A 17,138-nucleotide genomic window follows, 5' to 3' on the forward strand; every position below is an offset into this window, starting at 1 on the left:
ATCTTAAACGAGTTTCAGCCATTTTGAAACTGGTCTGCGTGCACTGGGCTTCTGTTCTGTTACAGGTTTAAGCCCATTTCTGATCATTTAAACCAGTTTGTGTAACTCCTGCCTGTAGCCCATGTATTAATGTTAGCCTTTAAGCTGAAAAGCAAGGAACTTTAAATGTCTAATTTGTTCTGGCAAATCTTAGCACTGCAGGGTTCATGAAGGCTCAGCACTGAGTGCCATATGTGTCATAATGAATAGCAGAAATAAAATTTGAAGACGATATGTTGGCCAGTACTACTAAACAACACTAATTTTATTGTCTTCATTGTTAATAATGGATAATCAACCCAAGGGTATTGCATTTCCTTTATGCTTTGTATTATAAACATTAAGTACACAAAAAGCTTGTTACATGAATTAATAAAACTTTAAAGTATAGTTCTGCTTTGAAAAAAGTCTAAATATGGCACCATATTTCTTTAAAACTTTATTCCTTTTAAATATTCAGAGAGTTATTTCATACTTATGTGAGAACTGAAAAACTAACTATTCTCACTTGTCCACCATTAGAATGGTTATGTGGAATTGGGTTGCATGGGGACAGAATTTAGCACTGCACTTGGAATCCATCTTAGTAAAGTGCCCATCATCATAGCGTCTGGGAACTGAATACAAAATTAAAATTTGGAACTACTTTAATTCCTATCTGCTGATGGTGCCATCTAAGAATACTGTACAGACAGAAGTATGAAATAGTCTTTTCTCATGGAATAAAAAAGAAGAGAATTTGAATACAGCCATCTTTAACTATGGATATAAGGGTCTTCAGCTTACTGGTTAAACTTGAGGAAGTACTAACTGCTAGTAAAGTCCTGAAGCATTTTGCAAAAGTTTAGAAATATTTCAACATCTTCTGTATTATTATGGTCAGTTAACTGGAAAATGAGGATTGATGACTGAGCTTCCACATGGCTCTCTATTGAGTTCTTAGAGACAATAACCTTCTAAACGTGCATCCAACTATGTAAGTGTGTTAAAACTAGCATACTGTATCTTATGTCTTGCGTAGCAAATTATCTGCTTGAGAAGCTCTGTAACTACAAAAGTACATGAAAGTTTGAGTGACTTGACAGACAAGTTGATTACACATCTTGAAAAGTGGGCCTTCCAATTCTTTATGCTAGGGGTGGCCAGCCTGCAGCATTCATGCCACAAGTAGTATAGGCAGCCTTTGTGTGTGGCATGTGGCAGATCAGGGAGGGGGCAGACTGCACAGCAGCAGATAGAGCAGAAAGCTGAGCATCAGTTCAGGTAGGGAACACTAGAATTAGAGCAAAAAGCACAACAGTAGACTGGACAGAAAAAGCAGGTCAGAGTGGTGTGCTGAGTGGTTTGAGGCTAATCTGTGGTATGCCTTCCAACAAGGTTGGCATGCCCTCTGTGTGGTAGTGTTACAAGTTTTACACTGTTACTCTTGTCATCCTCTTGTCAAATCCTTCAGATTTCATGTCTTGTTTGAGTCAAGGTGAACAAAACTGAATTGGTTTTGTTTGAAAGTGGAGAGGGACAGAAACTAAACTAATCTTGTATAGTTGTGTACTCTGTTAGAGGTGTATACTCTGCAGAGCCATGAGAATTTGCTTTTGAAAAATATAGTTTCAGATTCAAGATAGACTTTAATAATACCTGTAGGACTATGAGTTTTTCATATTAAAGTACTGCTTCTGCTGGCTTAGTAAGATATTTGCATAGGCCTCTGTCAGGAATTTCATTGATGCATGGACTATATATACTTTCCACTGAAGTGATGATAGAAGTTCCTTTGGAGCTCAGGTTTCACTCCAGCTAATGTTGGAGATAGGTGAAAGGCGATAGTCCACTTTCTCAGGAGATAAATGTTCATTTATCATTTAATATGCTTAGGAGACCTAATTATTCATTCAGCTGGTTTTACTGGGTTGACGATTGTTTTCTTAAAATTATACTTCAAGAAGCCCACTTCCTTAAAACCAAATTTATCAATCTTTAACCATTTTACACAGTACTTGTTAACTCATTTGGTGACAAGTCTAATTTGTCAGTGTTCTAAAGATTATAAACACCAGTAAACTGTTTTGAGGGCAAAGGATTAACTTTTTGTACAGTCAATTCTGTCTTTTGCAAAGTACAGTACCTAACCTGTTCTGATATTAATCATAAACTAATTATGATGTCATGGTTTTCTTTTAGGAAATTCAACAAGAAACTGATATCCCTGAAAGAGAGCTTGTTAGAGCCCTACAGTCCCTTGCATGTGGCAAGCCAACACAACGAGTTCTTACAAAAGAGCCTAAATCGAAAGAAATAGAAAATGGTCATATATTTACAGTGAATGATCAGTTCACATCAAAACTGCACAGAGTCAAGATTCAAACGGGTAAGTGATGTTTTAGTTGCTGATACTTTATAAATTAAGATGTGAAACATATTGAGATTTTACTTTGCAAGCTTAACACTTTATCCCAGCCAGAGGAAATTAATAATCAATAAAATGTACTGCTGTCACAAGCTAGTAGCTGAAAATGAGAATTTAAAAGCAGGAAGTAATGGTTAAGGGAACTGGGAATGTTCTCAAAATGCTCAGTCATCTTCAGCAAAAACAGAAATTTAAAGCACCAAAGCTTTAAATCAAGCTTGGTTTGAGCAGTGGGTTGATCTGAGTTCACTAAGTTGAAATCAGTTGAAATCACTTGCCCAACTCACAAAAGTGTTGAAAATTATCACCAACTATATTTAGATCTTTGGATAGAATATGCTTTAGATATTTCAATGTAAGATAGTAATACCTGATATTATCACACTTTAACTCAGCTCCAGCTTCTATCTCAGGACACCCAGTGGCAGCATTTAAAAAGATTTTTGTATATAAAATAGACAGACCATTTTCAGTAGTAATTTCTGGTGCCAGATGCTTCTAATATTGCAACCATTTAACCTTTTTTGCTAAAAACTATAATTTTGGATAAAGCAGCAGACATCTTAAACCAAAGGTTGGGAACCTTTTACTAAGACAAGCTGCAGCTTGCAACCCAGCTGGCACCATGAGCCACAATTTGCCCCTAGCTGTTCCAGTTCAACATCAATCTGTTTTTTTGCCCTGCAATTCCCTTTTTCATTGCTCTTTGCTCTGTGGATCTTAAAATACTCATTAATGTAATGTAAATCTGATCAGTTGTAAAAGCAGTTTACTATATAGCTGATCAGATTTTTTTCAGGGGTGACTGAATCTAGGTTCTTTTCTGTTTCTTAGCACCCTGGCACTGTAGAGCTAGTTTTGATCCCTCTGAGAAAATGTATCTTCACATTCCCTAGTAAAAAACTGAAGGTTAAAATATGGTGCGTGCTCACTCTTAACAAAAAGCCATAAAGGCTCGGAGGCTGTGTCGAGAAAGTAAGAGGGGAAAGGGATCTTAGCAAGGAGGCACACCTATTCAGAAGAAGAAAAGATGTTCTGAAATCATATTTATAGGAAATGAGAGTGAGGAGAAAAAAGTGAGAAATCAGTGATGACAGAAAAAGGACAAAATTAAATGCAGATAAAAGTAGAAGGGAGTTATAGTTAAAGAGAGCAAAGTGATTTGTTTGATCTTTTCCTTGCTGCTAATTATTTTAGGGTCCTGGCTAGGGCTGTATGAAGCTTCAGTAAGTGACAAGATTCAGAGGAAATTCGGCCCGATTCAGTGACCAAAACTCCGAATCCAAATTGAATTGGGAGACCCATTAAAAGGTCCAAATCGAATTGGAAGCCTCTGAATCAATTTGGGGAGATTTGGAAGGCTTGCAGCAAACAGAAGCTGAGAAGAGGGAGGAGATGGGGTGATCTTGCATATATGGGAAAGGCTGGAGGGCGGGAGGAAGACTGCTCTATTAACATCTATTGTTGGCCAGTCCCCACACACGCAAGTGATCTGAGTTTCGCTTTCAAGAGTTTGATGTGCACGTTCATCGATACCCCTACACTCATCTCCTTGAAACTTGGCAGGCTTTACACCCTCAAAAGGGGCTACCATCCCTGCTGTTTTCATCCGACTGCAAAAAAAAAAAAAAAAGACAAAGTTATAGATATTTTGGTGATTCCCTGTTATAGTCTATGGACGGATATCAGAATCCGAATCAGCTGACTCAAATTGGGACAGTGATTCAAATCATTGAATCGAATCGCTGTCCCTCCAAATAGGCCAAATCTGAAGCGAATACTTGCTGCTTCGTACAGGCCTAGTCCTGGCACATATATTTAGGTCGTTACAGTTTTAATCGCACCATAAAATGTGAATTCCCAGCTACCCAGTGAATGCAGTTTATGGTGTCATATAGCAAACGCGCCACAAAGATATTCCATATACAATGCATAACTGTTTTTTGGCTCATTTATATCATGCCTTAAATTGAATGTGTGTCATGTTGGAGCTGACCCATAACATCCTGATGCTCAACTGATCATAGAGATCTGCTATGGGGGCAGCCCAAGGGTCTAGGATGCAGCCATCCTCTCCCTAATCAGTGGGATCAGGCTGAAGGCATCCCTAGGTCCTGGACCCTGCATCCCCACTCAATCCTTTCAGGAAAATGGGGAGGGCACCGTGCTCCTAAGGTTTGCTGTGTGCTGGTCCAGCAATCTAATTTGTTGAAAGAAATGGAAAAGTATCTTTAATTTCAGAAAACTTCATGTATAATCCTTAGCCAACAATTGATTTGGCAAAATCAGTGTCATTTTAGTGAGCAAAATTGTGCGCAGTAGCCAGAGTTCTGCAAGTAGGCTTTTTAGTACTGTTTAACTTCTACAGTAAGATGTCAGTTGCTATTCACTATTGACAAGCAAACATACCTATGTGTTGACTACTATATGCATCTTAGTTCTTGTGGCCTCATTTAATTAAAAAACCATATTTGAAAACATTGCAAGCAGGAAATAACTAACTTCATTGAGACTCAAATGAGATTTCATGCATGTTAACTGTACTAAAATGCATTATTTTGACTTTGCCTATGGTATTTCACCTTTTCTTTTAGTTGCTGCCAAACAAGGGGAATCGGATCCAGAACGAAAAGAAACAAGGCAGAAAGTAGATGATGACAGAAAACATGAGATAGAGGCTGCTATAGTTCGGATAATGAAATCTAGAAAGAAGATGCAGCATAATGTGCTAGTAGCAGAGGTAATGTGTCTCTGGTGTTGACAAGAGATTTCTCTGACAGTTTATTACTCCTTCCAGTTCTACAGTGTTACAGAGCCCTATCGGTGATTAGGACCCACAGTAGTACTGTTATTGAGACACTTTTTATTTCTTTCGAAAACCTAGTTTTAAAAGAAATCTGAAACACCCCAGATGGGTGAGAGGGAATCTGTTAATTACAGGCACTAAAGGAGATGATGTAAACAGTTTCTTAAATTGAAGTTTTATTGCAAAGTAATGTATTGAACACTAAAGATCAATATCCTGCGTTGCAGTCATTGCTAAACAAAGAGTGGATATTCAGTATGGGAAGAGTCTTGCGCTTTTTAGTTTGAAATGTGAAACTTTGCTTTTTGGTTTTTTTAGGAACAGCAGACATTTTCCAGCCCATCGTAACCACAGTGGTTAGATGGTGGAGAATTCTCAGACCAGGCAGTACTCCAGAGAACAAAACTTTGCTTATTTTTATAGTAAAATTCACATTTTATTATAAGAAAACTTAGCACATAGATTGTGTTTGCACCAGTGTCATATACTTCAGAATCCAAGTTGATTGGTGTTGGTGCAGGGAAAAATGTTTTCCTCTATATGTATCATTCCTTAATTGTCCCGATGCATTATCAGATTTTCTCTCTGTCTGAGCCAGTGACTGTTAGTGCAGGCAAAATATTGGATGTGATGTATCAGTCGTACAGGAATAAAGATACTAATTTATTTTGGCTTGGTCCAAACCTATTTCTGTTACAAGCTTCAGTATTAAGCAAGTTAAAAATTGTAGGATGCATCCAGATGAGCAGGAACAGGTAATAGCAGCACACCTTGTGCTCCTGTTGCATGGCAGGTGACCTCAGTGGCTACCAAATGTGCTGGCTCCATCAGCCTTACCTGGGATCCTGGGGGCATCTGGGAGCTGCAGCCACAATGCTTCTGCAACAAGAAGCCTGGCTGGCAGTTTGGCTCCAGCCGCTAGGCTCCGGTTTGCGTTGGCATGTGCTGCCACCACATGCATCGCCACACTTTATGACTTGGAGTTTTTTAACCCTGGGATCTCCTGCATGTGCAGTGTAGCGCTGAAGATGGGTCTGTGCACCACATACCACACATGGAGAGGCACCCTTAGTGTGCAGATGACTACATGTATTTTTAAAAGCTGTTTCCATGACTGTTTTGGTATATGTTTGTTGTGTTGCCTAATCATTTAATGTGACCTGAAATTCCACATTACATAATCTTGTTTTTATATTCTAGGTAACTCAGCAACTGAAAGCCCGATTCTTACCAAGTCCAGTTGTTATTAAAAAACGTATTGAAGGACTTATTGAGAGAGAATATTTGGCACGAACACCTGAGGATCGCAAAGTATACACTTACGTAGCATAAAATGCGTTCAAAAATTTGATTTATTCTTGGACTATATTCTTCGCATGAACTGGGAAGTTCTTTTAAATCATTAATATTAAGACGACCATCTCTTCTATTAAATTACAATACATGTTCTAGACCATTCAGATCAAGCCTTTTACTCCTTTTGAGAGTTTTCAACATCAGTTGATTGAGCTTCAGGCTTTTCAACGTTATCCCTGTAGAGATCATCCTTACAATTCCTCGGGAAAATGTGAATGTGCCGCGTTTGTTTTCAATATTGTATGAAAACAGAAAAATAAAAACAAATTTAGAAAATACAGCTCATTAAAAAATAAATTGTTGGAATTTCATTTCCCCAGATCTTCAGTGTTGATGTAAATGTGTTTCTGTAGTGTTGCTTAGCACCTCGCGCATTGTATAAATTGGGTTTTAAAAAGCCCACAACTGGTAAGACAGAATTCCCAGGTATATTGCTCTGCTTCAGACATTTCTTTAACTAGCCATGTTAATTTAAATATTTGGTAATCTTATAAAGACCCGGGAATACAATTTTAGCATGCTTCACTCTTCCGGCTGCACTCACTATTGTTCCAGCAATACGATCAGGAACCTTTTGGGGCTCAGTAAAGACAGTAATAACTTTGGCTTTCCCTTCTGTAATTTGAATTCTTCTAAAATAAGTTCTATATTGATTAGGTTTGTTCTGGTTTCTTTATAGGAAAAAGAAAAGGAAAGATTTTAGTGTGTATAAACTGTATAATAATTTTTGCTGTTGTACTCACTGCTGATAGTGGATTGTACAGGGCGATGTTTTTATTTCACTTAATGTAGACAAAACAAATTTAAAATAAATGGATTTAGTGTACACAAACAACTAAGTGTGTTAGAGTACAGGGACGGCAATTTATTGGACATAAATACTGTCCCCTGGGGAAACGCACCAGACAGTACTTTGTTTATATGTCATAGAGGGGGTTATGGCCAGAGGATTTTCCACCATACGTACCTATTTCAGGAAATTAAAATGAAGCCATTGTGCACTATTAATTGTTTTAAAATTAAATCTAAAAATGCAATAAATATTGTTACTTTAATCTTCATGAAATCTTCAGTTCTTATAGAACAACTTTTTTCACTTAACTGCTAGTATGGTTCAACAATCTATTTCCAAGTTGCAATTCACTGTAATTGTTATTCTTAGGTAAATCAGAGTTTTTACTCTGAAGATGTGTGTAAGATTAATATTTTGGTTTTAGCTATGTTTTTGGCATTACAAATTTATTTCACGTAACTTTTGCCATAGACCATGCTTTCTTCTTTTTACATCAAAGCACTGTTATCCTTAATTGTATTTTTTTAAATTGGAGATTTAAAAAGGTATTTGGGAGAGGCTGCTCATAGTATTGACTTCAGCTTAGAATAAAGAGGAAAAAAGGTCATGGATCATTAGCATACTCATAGTGTATTTGTTAGGTAACCGTACCAGGCAAATGAATCTCTTTAGGTATGTGGCAAATAGAGCAATTTATTTTCAGTGTGGACAAAGATGTCACAACATCACAGAATTTTAAATTTATTCTGGTCAACAAGTATACAGAGCCTGACTGGCATTTGAGTATTATAAAGAGAAAGAATAATGCTTTATTTCAGATGTTTTACTGTTTATACAATTTATTCCAAGGCAAAAGGAGTGCGTTTCTTTTTACACCATGAAAGAGAAGAATTTGATCGGACTGGGGGAAACAAAAAAAGCTTGTACATTCAAATGTTTCCTTGTGTGTAGCTATAATAAGCAGTCCATCTGTAAAGCCTGTTTGCTGTCAGTTACTAAAATACCTGTGCACGTGTGGAGTATATATAAGAATTTTAAATGACTAAGGTATGTATTTTTAATAATGTTACAAATGTTGATTTTTTTTTTTTAACCTAGTACATGTTCTAAATAAGATGGTATGCTGGAACTGTTTGAGTACCTCTCAGATGCTGCTTGGCTCATAAAAGACATTTAAAAATCTTCTGCAGTATGTATAGTATCCCATGTTTTCTGGGGCACATAGCACTTTCTACAAAGGTGCATGGGGGTTTCTTCTTTTCAGATACCCGAACCATTTTTAAACAGCATTAGCATTATGCTAAAGTACTGAAAACCGAGAAATGTAAATTTATCATTGACAAATGACTTCCTCAGTTAGTGGGTGCTTTACCACTGTTTAGATGAACATAGGATTTAATCTACAATGCTATAGGTTTTTTTTAGTTCACACTTAACTTTTTATGTTAACAGTTTTGTAAAGTTATTGCTAATAGTTTTATTAGTGATTTAAGCCTTTTTAAGCAAACGCTAATAGAATATAATTTTCAATTGTAAATTATTAGTATATTTAACATTTTAATTATTTGGGAAGGGACTTCCAAAATTGTTTAAGTGTCTTCAAAAAAATCTTGTTCCTAAACATGAAATATGAGATCATAAAGCAGAGGATAGAAAGAGGGGACTATCCAAACTGAAATCAAACAAGCAGCAGAAATAGATTGCTACATTTCCCTTTAAGGTGAGTTTGGTTGGGGGGGTTTTTTAAGAATATATGTGCATAATATTGACATTTCCTGTACAAGCTGTGATAATCTCATGTGGCATCATTTCTGATCTTTCTTAATATGAGCTCCCAGAATACCTGCAGGAATCTTTAAAAACAGAATCTATAGTGACTCTGCAACTTTCATAACAATGGAGAGAATATGAACTTCATTAAACGTTATGAACAGTACTACTTAGTTTCCTAACCCTTTTTGTATGTGTTAATCGAAAGCAGTGAGGTTGAAAAGCCAAGTACAATACTGAACTGTTCTTTTCAAGTATCTGAAGGGAAAGAAATTTAAGTCAGTGGTGCCTTAATATTAGGCTTCTGAATTCATAAATATCAGAAGAGACATGGGCAGACTTTCAGACAGGCTGCAAAATTGCCATCCCACAAGTATATCATACAAAGAAAGACTAAGAAGAGGTTATGTCATTAAATAGCACATCTATCTTTCTCTGAAAGCTTGCCTTTCCCAAGCTCAGTTATGTCCTGCTACTGCCATAACCACACTGGATTTTTTTTGCCTTGAGTTTCAGTTTTAAACTGTACAAAATGTATATTTTATTGTTTTTAGCAGTACAATTTCGTGGTTAGAGATTTGGATTTATTTCCAGCTTTGATTTCTATTTGATGTGTGCTTTATATAGTAAATCTATGGGGGGGCAAGGGGGGTGGAATATCCTCCCGTCTCTGAATAGATGTTAAGCATAATGTTTGTAAAGAGACTGAGAGCACTTGATTTAAGAAGTGTATCAATGCTAAACGGAGTTGCATTTTCCCGAGGGTTCTTTTTTCCAAACACTTTCTTATGAACTGCAGGGATCTTGATGCATACTAGTTGTAGTGCGTTGTACAGTGGGAACTTGCCACCATAAATCATCAGTTTCTGATAACTTGATCCTGAGCCCTATCAGCTGCTGTGTTTCTGTTAACTGTAACTTTAGGGGAGAGGCTCTGATTGTTAGGCTCCACCTTGTTGTGGGCTGTAAAGATTAGCGACAGGACTTCGAGTAGTCTGGAACTAAATTTATGGTAGGGTGGGTGTACTGAAGTGATATGCTCTTGTTATTCTGCCTTCCCTCCTAACACATTATATGTTACGTGTTTGTCACCTGTACATTTTGTGGTAGTACTGCAATCGTAATGGTCCACGGAAAATGCAAGAACATTTTGTTTGATGGGGGCCAAATTTATCATTTATCTTTTTAGTGGGCCAAATTTATCATTGGGAGAGATGTTAGAAATTAGACAGGCTTTGGGGCCCTTGCACTTTGTATTCTAAAAAGTTTTCTAACATCTTTTCCAACAATAAAGTTAGTCCAATAAAAGAGAGTACCAAATTTGCTTGTACCCTGACTGTGCCTATAATATGATCGAGGGAAAGTTAATGTGAGAATTAAAAATACACATTTTTTAAAGTTAGAGCAGCTGATAGGTGCAAAACACCACAGTATAATAAATGGCTGTGATTAAAACAGCCAAATAATGTCAGCTTATGGTAAGTGGAGAATTCAGTGGCTGACAGTTTAGCCACCCCAGACAGCTGATGCAATCTAATTATGTTTTGTGGATACACTTGGTCTCAGTCTAACTGGTTAAGCAAGCTCTGCAGAGAGAGGGTTGTGTTCCGGTGATCTGTTTAAAGCAATGTGAGATAAGCTAACAAAGTAACTTCACTTTCGAGGCTACTTTCAAGTCAGAGTAGGATCTTTCAGAATCATGGACAGGTCATGTGACCTGTTACACTTTGACCAGTTCTCATTTTTCTAGTAAAAAATGTTTTGGTGGAAATCTTCCAACCATTTCTACTCAACAATGCAGTGCCTTATTACACAGGGAAGATTCTTTGAGTACATGTGATATCCTTTATTAGACCAACTGAGTATTTGGAAAAAGTTCTTAGCAAGCTTTTGGGTACAGTCACCCTTCTTCAGACATGGAAAGTCTCTGCTGTTCTGAGACTCCTGAAGACTTCCTGTGCCTGAAAAAGGGTGACTGCACCTGAAAGCTTGCTAAGAACTTTTTCCCAACTACTCAGTTGGTCTAATAAAAGGTATCACATGTACTCAAAGAACTTTGCCTGCCTATGTCCTTAGACCAACAGAGCTACAACCAAAGTGCCTTATTAGAGATTTTAAGTTCTGTTTCTTTAAATTTCAAGTTGTACATAGAGTCCACACATGATGGCATGGGGAGATGATACCAACAAACTATATTGCCAATTCTAAAAGCCCAATTTAGAAGAAATTCCCAGTGGAACTAATTAAATTACTGCAGCAGGATTGTGTTTGTTATAAGCTTAAATAGATACCAGATACTGTAAACATTCCAATTTAACAGAATCTGCCATTTGTCCTACAGTTTTGTGTAGTAGTACAAAATTTGCAGAAAATGTCACACTTACGAAAAAACAAAAACTGGGCTGTTAAGATTTCCATTAGCTTTCCTCCTGCCCGGCTTTTTTGACTACAAAGTTAAAGGAACAATTCAGTGCCCCCCTATTGAAACCTGCCCATCCACACTGAAGGTGGTCTGCCTTCAAATACTTTGAAAACCATAGCAGGCTGTCTTCAGAAAGTACAGAAAAATTGTATGTTGTCTGAAGCTGCTGCTTTCATGTTAAGCATAAATGGCTCAGATTTAGAACTGAGAGTCATGACAGTTGTGAAAAATGGTCACAGTGAGTTGACTAAACCTGAAGGTAATTCATCTAGAAGCAATAAAAGATGAAGAATCAAGAGAAGACTGTTACTGAGTGGGATTTTAAAAGTAGGGGCAGATCCTATTCCATGTACTGGTGTCTGATTGCACTAAGGCATGTGAAATGTCTAGGCTCAATCCTGTTCCATGCAGCTCAAGTCCCTGAAAAATTGTTAATACATGTACTTTTGTAACACACCATTTTAGCTTTAAAACTCAGAAATGACACAGGAGAAACCAGTCACCTAATGAGTTAGGTTTTCAGGGATTTGGGCAAGAAGGTAGAATAGAATCAGACTTAGAGTAGGAGCAGATGTTGCATTTGTCTCTGGACAGATTGTGCCTGTGATTGTCTAAGAACAGAAATGTCCCAAGATAGGCTTGTGCACATGTTGATTACCCTTTTAATCAGGGTTTTTAGTAAGTGGCTGAATGCGCTGCTACTATTGTCATTGATTCAGTGATGCAATCCCAGGGTAACTGTTTGCATTTACTATGCAATATCTTGAGATGAACTATTATTTACTTCTTATCCCAGGAAAACACATAAAATGGTTTATATGCAACATCAGTTTGTAGCCACAGAGGCCTAGTAGGTGGAATGCGATCTGATCCCAAGTGCCCCATTTCAGGCACGGAGCACGTACAGTTCTGAAGGGAATATGGGTTGCATGGGCTTGGCACTGCCACAAAACAGGAAGTAAATATGCGTAATTTATCAGTGATAATTTTTTGTGAACAATCCCACTGCTGGGCGGAGACTATTTAAATGAGGTGCTGAATTAATATGCCTTTGGGCTGTCTGGTCTTGCCATCTGCCAAGTTGTACCACCTGAGTCCTGGTCTCCTGACCGGTAAGTTTACTAAAAAGGTATGGTTTAAAACCAGGGTTGTTTGTAAATCAATATATTTTATTCCTCCCCTTTATTAATTTATTATGCAACGCATACTTCTGAGTGGTTATAAATGGTCAGAGACAGCTTTATGTCTCTCACTTTAGGTGTGCAATTCACTGTATTACTTGAACTATGTCAAATACATGTGAAAGCTATGTCTTTTCATACTTCGTGTCTTTCTGTTCAGTGCCCAGGGGTCCACTCCCCCATCCCACCCACACTCCCAAATGACTTAGTGGGCACACTTGAAAAAATTGAGACTCCTTTATTCTAAAAACAATGTTCTGTTAGGATACTAATTTTGTCATCCATAAGAAAACTAGTCTGTGTAAATTGCACAAGTTTGGTAACACAGGTTGCTTGCTAGGCTTGGTATTTCCTCTTTTATGCTTTTAATGCACCTGTAGCAATCATCTACCTGACCTCCATTTTCATACACCAGAATATACTACTTTCCATTTTGTATACAAATCGGCAGAATTTTTCTTGGTAATACTAAAGAAGCAGTCTGTTGATAGTGATTGATATATTATCATGTAGGGAAGGCACATATTTTTGGCACATTTAAAAATTTATTCTACGCTATTTAATGTGAAATTAGAGATGGTTTAAATGACAAAAACCCACCCTCTCATCACAGTATTATGATCGTATTGTCAGCAGATGATAATGGATGGTGAGTCATGATTTCTACATGACTCATGTAAGGAAGAATCTAGTGAAACAGTTAATAGGACTCTCAGAAGTAGCAAGTAGTTACTGTTAAGATGGCATTACAATTCTGCAGCGTGCAAATGAAAATTGAACCTTAAAAGGGGAGTCCCTCTTAACTCTTCCTCACCATTAACTAAGACTTCCACATGGATGGCAGCCAGTTGCCCTAAAGCTGCTCCCTCTTCTCTCTATGCCTCTAAATATATTTCACACTAACATGTTTTGAAAGTGAATAGCATTTTGGTTAAGGATCTTGGCATTATTTTGCAGTTACAGCAGAGCTATACATAAACTACATCAAGTTACATCATTAAACGTTACCGATATGCCTAATAATAAAACAACGTACATTTCTTAGTTGTCTGTAGCTGGTATCAATGCCTTTCATTAACACTTCTCAATTCCTTTCAAAAACACCAGCCAAACTCAGCAATTTTTATATTTTCTTAAAATTTCCAGATTTGTGATTCATGTAATCTGTTAATTTTTTTATTTGTAACTAAGTGTTAATGCCATTCTAGAGTTCAGATTAACTAAGAGTTAATGCCATTCAGTAGTATTTGTATAGATAATTATTTTTAGTAATTTTTCATTTTTATTATTTTTTGGTTTTATAAATACCAATTTGTTTCATTTAAGGTAATCGGAATGAAGTGTTGCTGGGAACCAACAGGATGGTGCATCCAGGGCACGATTGATGCAAAGCCTACTACAATCTGTCTTCTGTTGATTTGGGTGTTGTGTTTGTCTTTTAGTGGGAGAATAAAGTGCTCTCTAGTTTTGAGGAAGAAAGAGGATATAACTGGTACATGGTAAGGCTCAATGTCCCTGAAAAAATGTCAGTCCCCAAAGAGTGACAACAGACATTGTGAAAGGTAATTGTCAGACAATGCTGACATAATGACCTCCAGTGTGGATACACATGGTAAGATTATTAGGCAAGAATGGGGTCAAACATGCGTTTTAAATGTTACATATTAGCAACATCAATAGAAGGTTGAATCCTGCACCCTTCATTCTAGCTCTAAATTCCAACTACTATATGTTTTTACCTAGGGAATTTTTACCCAGTTACATTTTTTTTGTAGTCCTTCCTTTGCGTCTTCCCTACTCCAGTGCATCAGCCAGCAGGTCCTGCTTCAGCTCTCTGAACGGGCCTATAGAACTCCCCCCACTGCTCTGTGTTAATGAAGTGCATGTTCAGACATATACCTGCACTGCTGAGGGACTCCAGGGGGAGGTTTGTTTCTTTGGTTGCTTGTTTTTTAGATTTATATCCTGCCCTGTCTGGAAGACTCAGAGTTGCAGGGCAGAACTGATAACTTCTTCACAGAAGAAGTGAACCAAGCGTCTGGGTGCACTTAAGTGCACAAATATCCCACTGTCACAGGGAAAGGGAGTGAAAAGCTTTGGCATTTTTCCCCAGGAAGGGAAATATGTTTCCTAGTGGTGCTCCATGTCTTAAGAGGAATAAGAAGGAGTAAGAATAATCATTCATATATATGACATTTTGAAGCAGAGTATATTATCGGAAGGAAAGGGTGGGGGAGGAGATACAGAAAAGTGTATTCTAAATTTTATATAGGTAGTTGTTTAAACTCTAGCCCTTTTTGGCATCTGCCCCCAAGACTTCTGAGCTTCCCTTTTATTCAATGATCTACTTCAGCCACTGTTAACACACAGCCACTTATAAAGCCTTTGAATACATCTGACTCCAATTTTCCTTCATGATCCAATCCCCTGGAGCTTTTTCCAAGCTTTTAGTAAGAAATGAGAAGCCAACCTGAGACAAAGTGCAGATCAGAAATCTCATGGGTGGCTGGAGGTTTTCCTTTGTTTTCCTTTCTCCAGAGTACAAGTATTTTGTCTTAGACCTACTTGTACAAGAAATCACTCTGGCCTATGGTTTCTCCCCAGGCAGCCTTTGCCTCCATAGGCATTATACTCAGATGGAGCACAGAGCTCTGAGCATGTTTGTTTGTCTACAGTAGGGTTGTATATAATGACCCGTGTACTGATGTGCCATGCCAATGTAACCCATAACTCACCAACAGGCATCCTATTCAAATCTAAAGCCAAGACAAGCCATGCTAGTTGAAGACAGGTCTTTGCTGGCACAGCACATCTACACTATGCTTTTTGCATTGATGCATCAACACAGATGGCTTTAAACCCCACCATAGGGCAAAAAATTTTAAAACCATTTGCAATTGGAATTATTTTCAGTGTCACTAATAATTATATGTCCATGGTCAAGACAAGGAGAGAGGAATTCCAATGGTGAGGTGACTACAGTGTGAGAGCAGGGGTCGAGGGGGGAGGAGGAGCTCTTATAATCATTACTGGGAGTAAGACTTAAAACAATGTTAAAGTTGAATGTTTCACAGTTAAGAAATAAGTATTGGGACATGGGGATTATAAATTCTGAGAGAGCTAGCACCAAAACTTCTAGCATAGTCCCCCTGGATTCCATCTACAGATTTACCCTAATCATATATTTATCCTTTACCCACACTTCCCTGTTGGAGATTCTTTCAAGTCCTAAGCAATAAATTAGTACCTATCTGTGCAAATATGTCCTTGGTACTTTAGGGTTGAGCACTTCAACTTTTTTTTATCAAGTCTCAGTGAAATTTGAAGCAATGACAGGTGCATTCTACATTGGGATGACAGTGACACCCAATGTAGTTGCTGTTCTACAAATAGCAACTATATTGGGTCACAGTGCTGAGCAGCATTCTTGAACCTGGCCCACACAGCTGGTGCTGCTGGGTGTACAGGTATAATTGGAAATAATTTAATCTGTTGTTAAAAACTAAATTTGCTGCTTTTCCAACTACTGTTCTATTATTAATCATGTCATGTGACAGAATAAGGATCGTCTTTAATTTGCAATTCAAGAAGCAGAGGTGATGTTAAGTGCAGGAGGTTAGTAGCAGAACTAAAATTAGAACTTAGGAGTCCATGAAGCCTGGTCCTGGGCTGGGTCCACTGCATCACAGACTTTTTCCTATCAGCACTATGCTCAGTTTGGATAGTCCAGACAAAATACAAGATCTAGGCCTCATGCTGAGAAGGTAGCAGAGGGACAGCAGCTGGTGCAAAATGCCTTGTTTCCCTTTGGTTGCTTGCAATGGTGGTCTCTAGTGCTTGCATCAACTGGATTAGGGCCAAGGATTTGGAAGCGCAAAGACTTTTACTAGGGATCCTTGGGAAGTCCTGGGATGAGAGAGTCTACGGGAAGAAGCTTGGCTGTGAGGAAATGTCCGTGTATGTAGCTTTGAAGCCATAATTCTTCCCATACCTAGTCGGTGCAAGGGTTTAATTATACGTTTCCTTTGAGCAGGGATCATAGGCTGCAGATCACTGTATGATAGCGGTGGTTAATCCTTACCTAAAAGCAAGCGCAGCCCTGTGCTGTGCGGACCATGACCCGGGCTGGGGCTGAAAAGCAGCTTGCTTGGGAGAGCTGTTAAGAAGACGGGGTGATGGCACGGCCTCGCCTTGGTGGTGGAAAGGAGGAAGTCGTATTGGTCGGCCGTGTCCGGAGGAGGACGAGTCGGGCGGTGGGAAAACCCGGGCGGAGCCCGCTCCCTCCCCGGGGTGCTCGGCCGGTGCTGCCCGCCTGCCCCGGAGCCGCCCGGGGGGAGCGGGACCGGGACCGGGACCGGGCTTGC

At 38.4% G+C, this 17,138-nt stretch overlaps 1 protein-coding gene across 1 annotated transcript in view; it reads left to right on the top strand.

Moving 5' to 3' along the window:
- The window catches only part of CUL3 (cullin 3), a 92,362-nt gene extending 84,695 nt beyond the window's left edge, over positions 1-7,667 (top strand). Inside the window, exons 14-16 of the mRNA XM_019533059.1 lie at positions 2,221-2,407; positions 5,041-5,186; positions 6,453-7,667. Of these exons, the coding sequence (XP_019388604.1) occupies positions 2,221-2,407; positions 5,041-5,186; positions 6,453-6,584 (465 nt within the window). The 3' untranslated portion in view covers positions 6,585-7,667. The remainder of the gene's footprint in view (positions 1-2,220; positions 2,408-5,040; positions 5,187-6,452) is intronic.
- Positions 7,668-17,138: the final 9,471 nt, after the last annotated feature.

Source organism: Crocodylus porosus, unplaced genomic scaffold (assembly GCF_001723895.1).
Source record: "Crocodylus porosus isolate Cpor-Errol unplaced genomic scaffold, CroPor_comp1, whole genome shotgun sequence".
Lineage (NCBI taxonomy): Eukaryota > Metazoa > Chordata > Crocodylia > Crocodylidae > Crocodylus > Crocodylus porosus.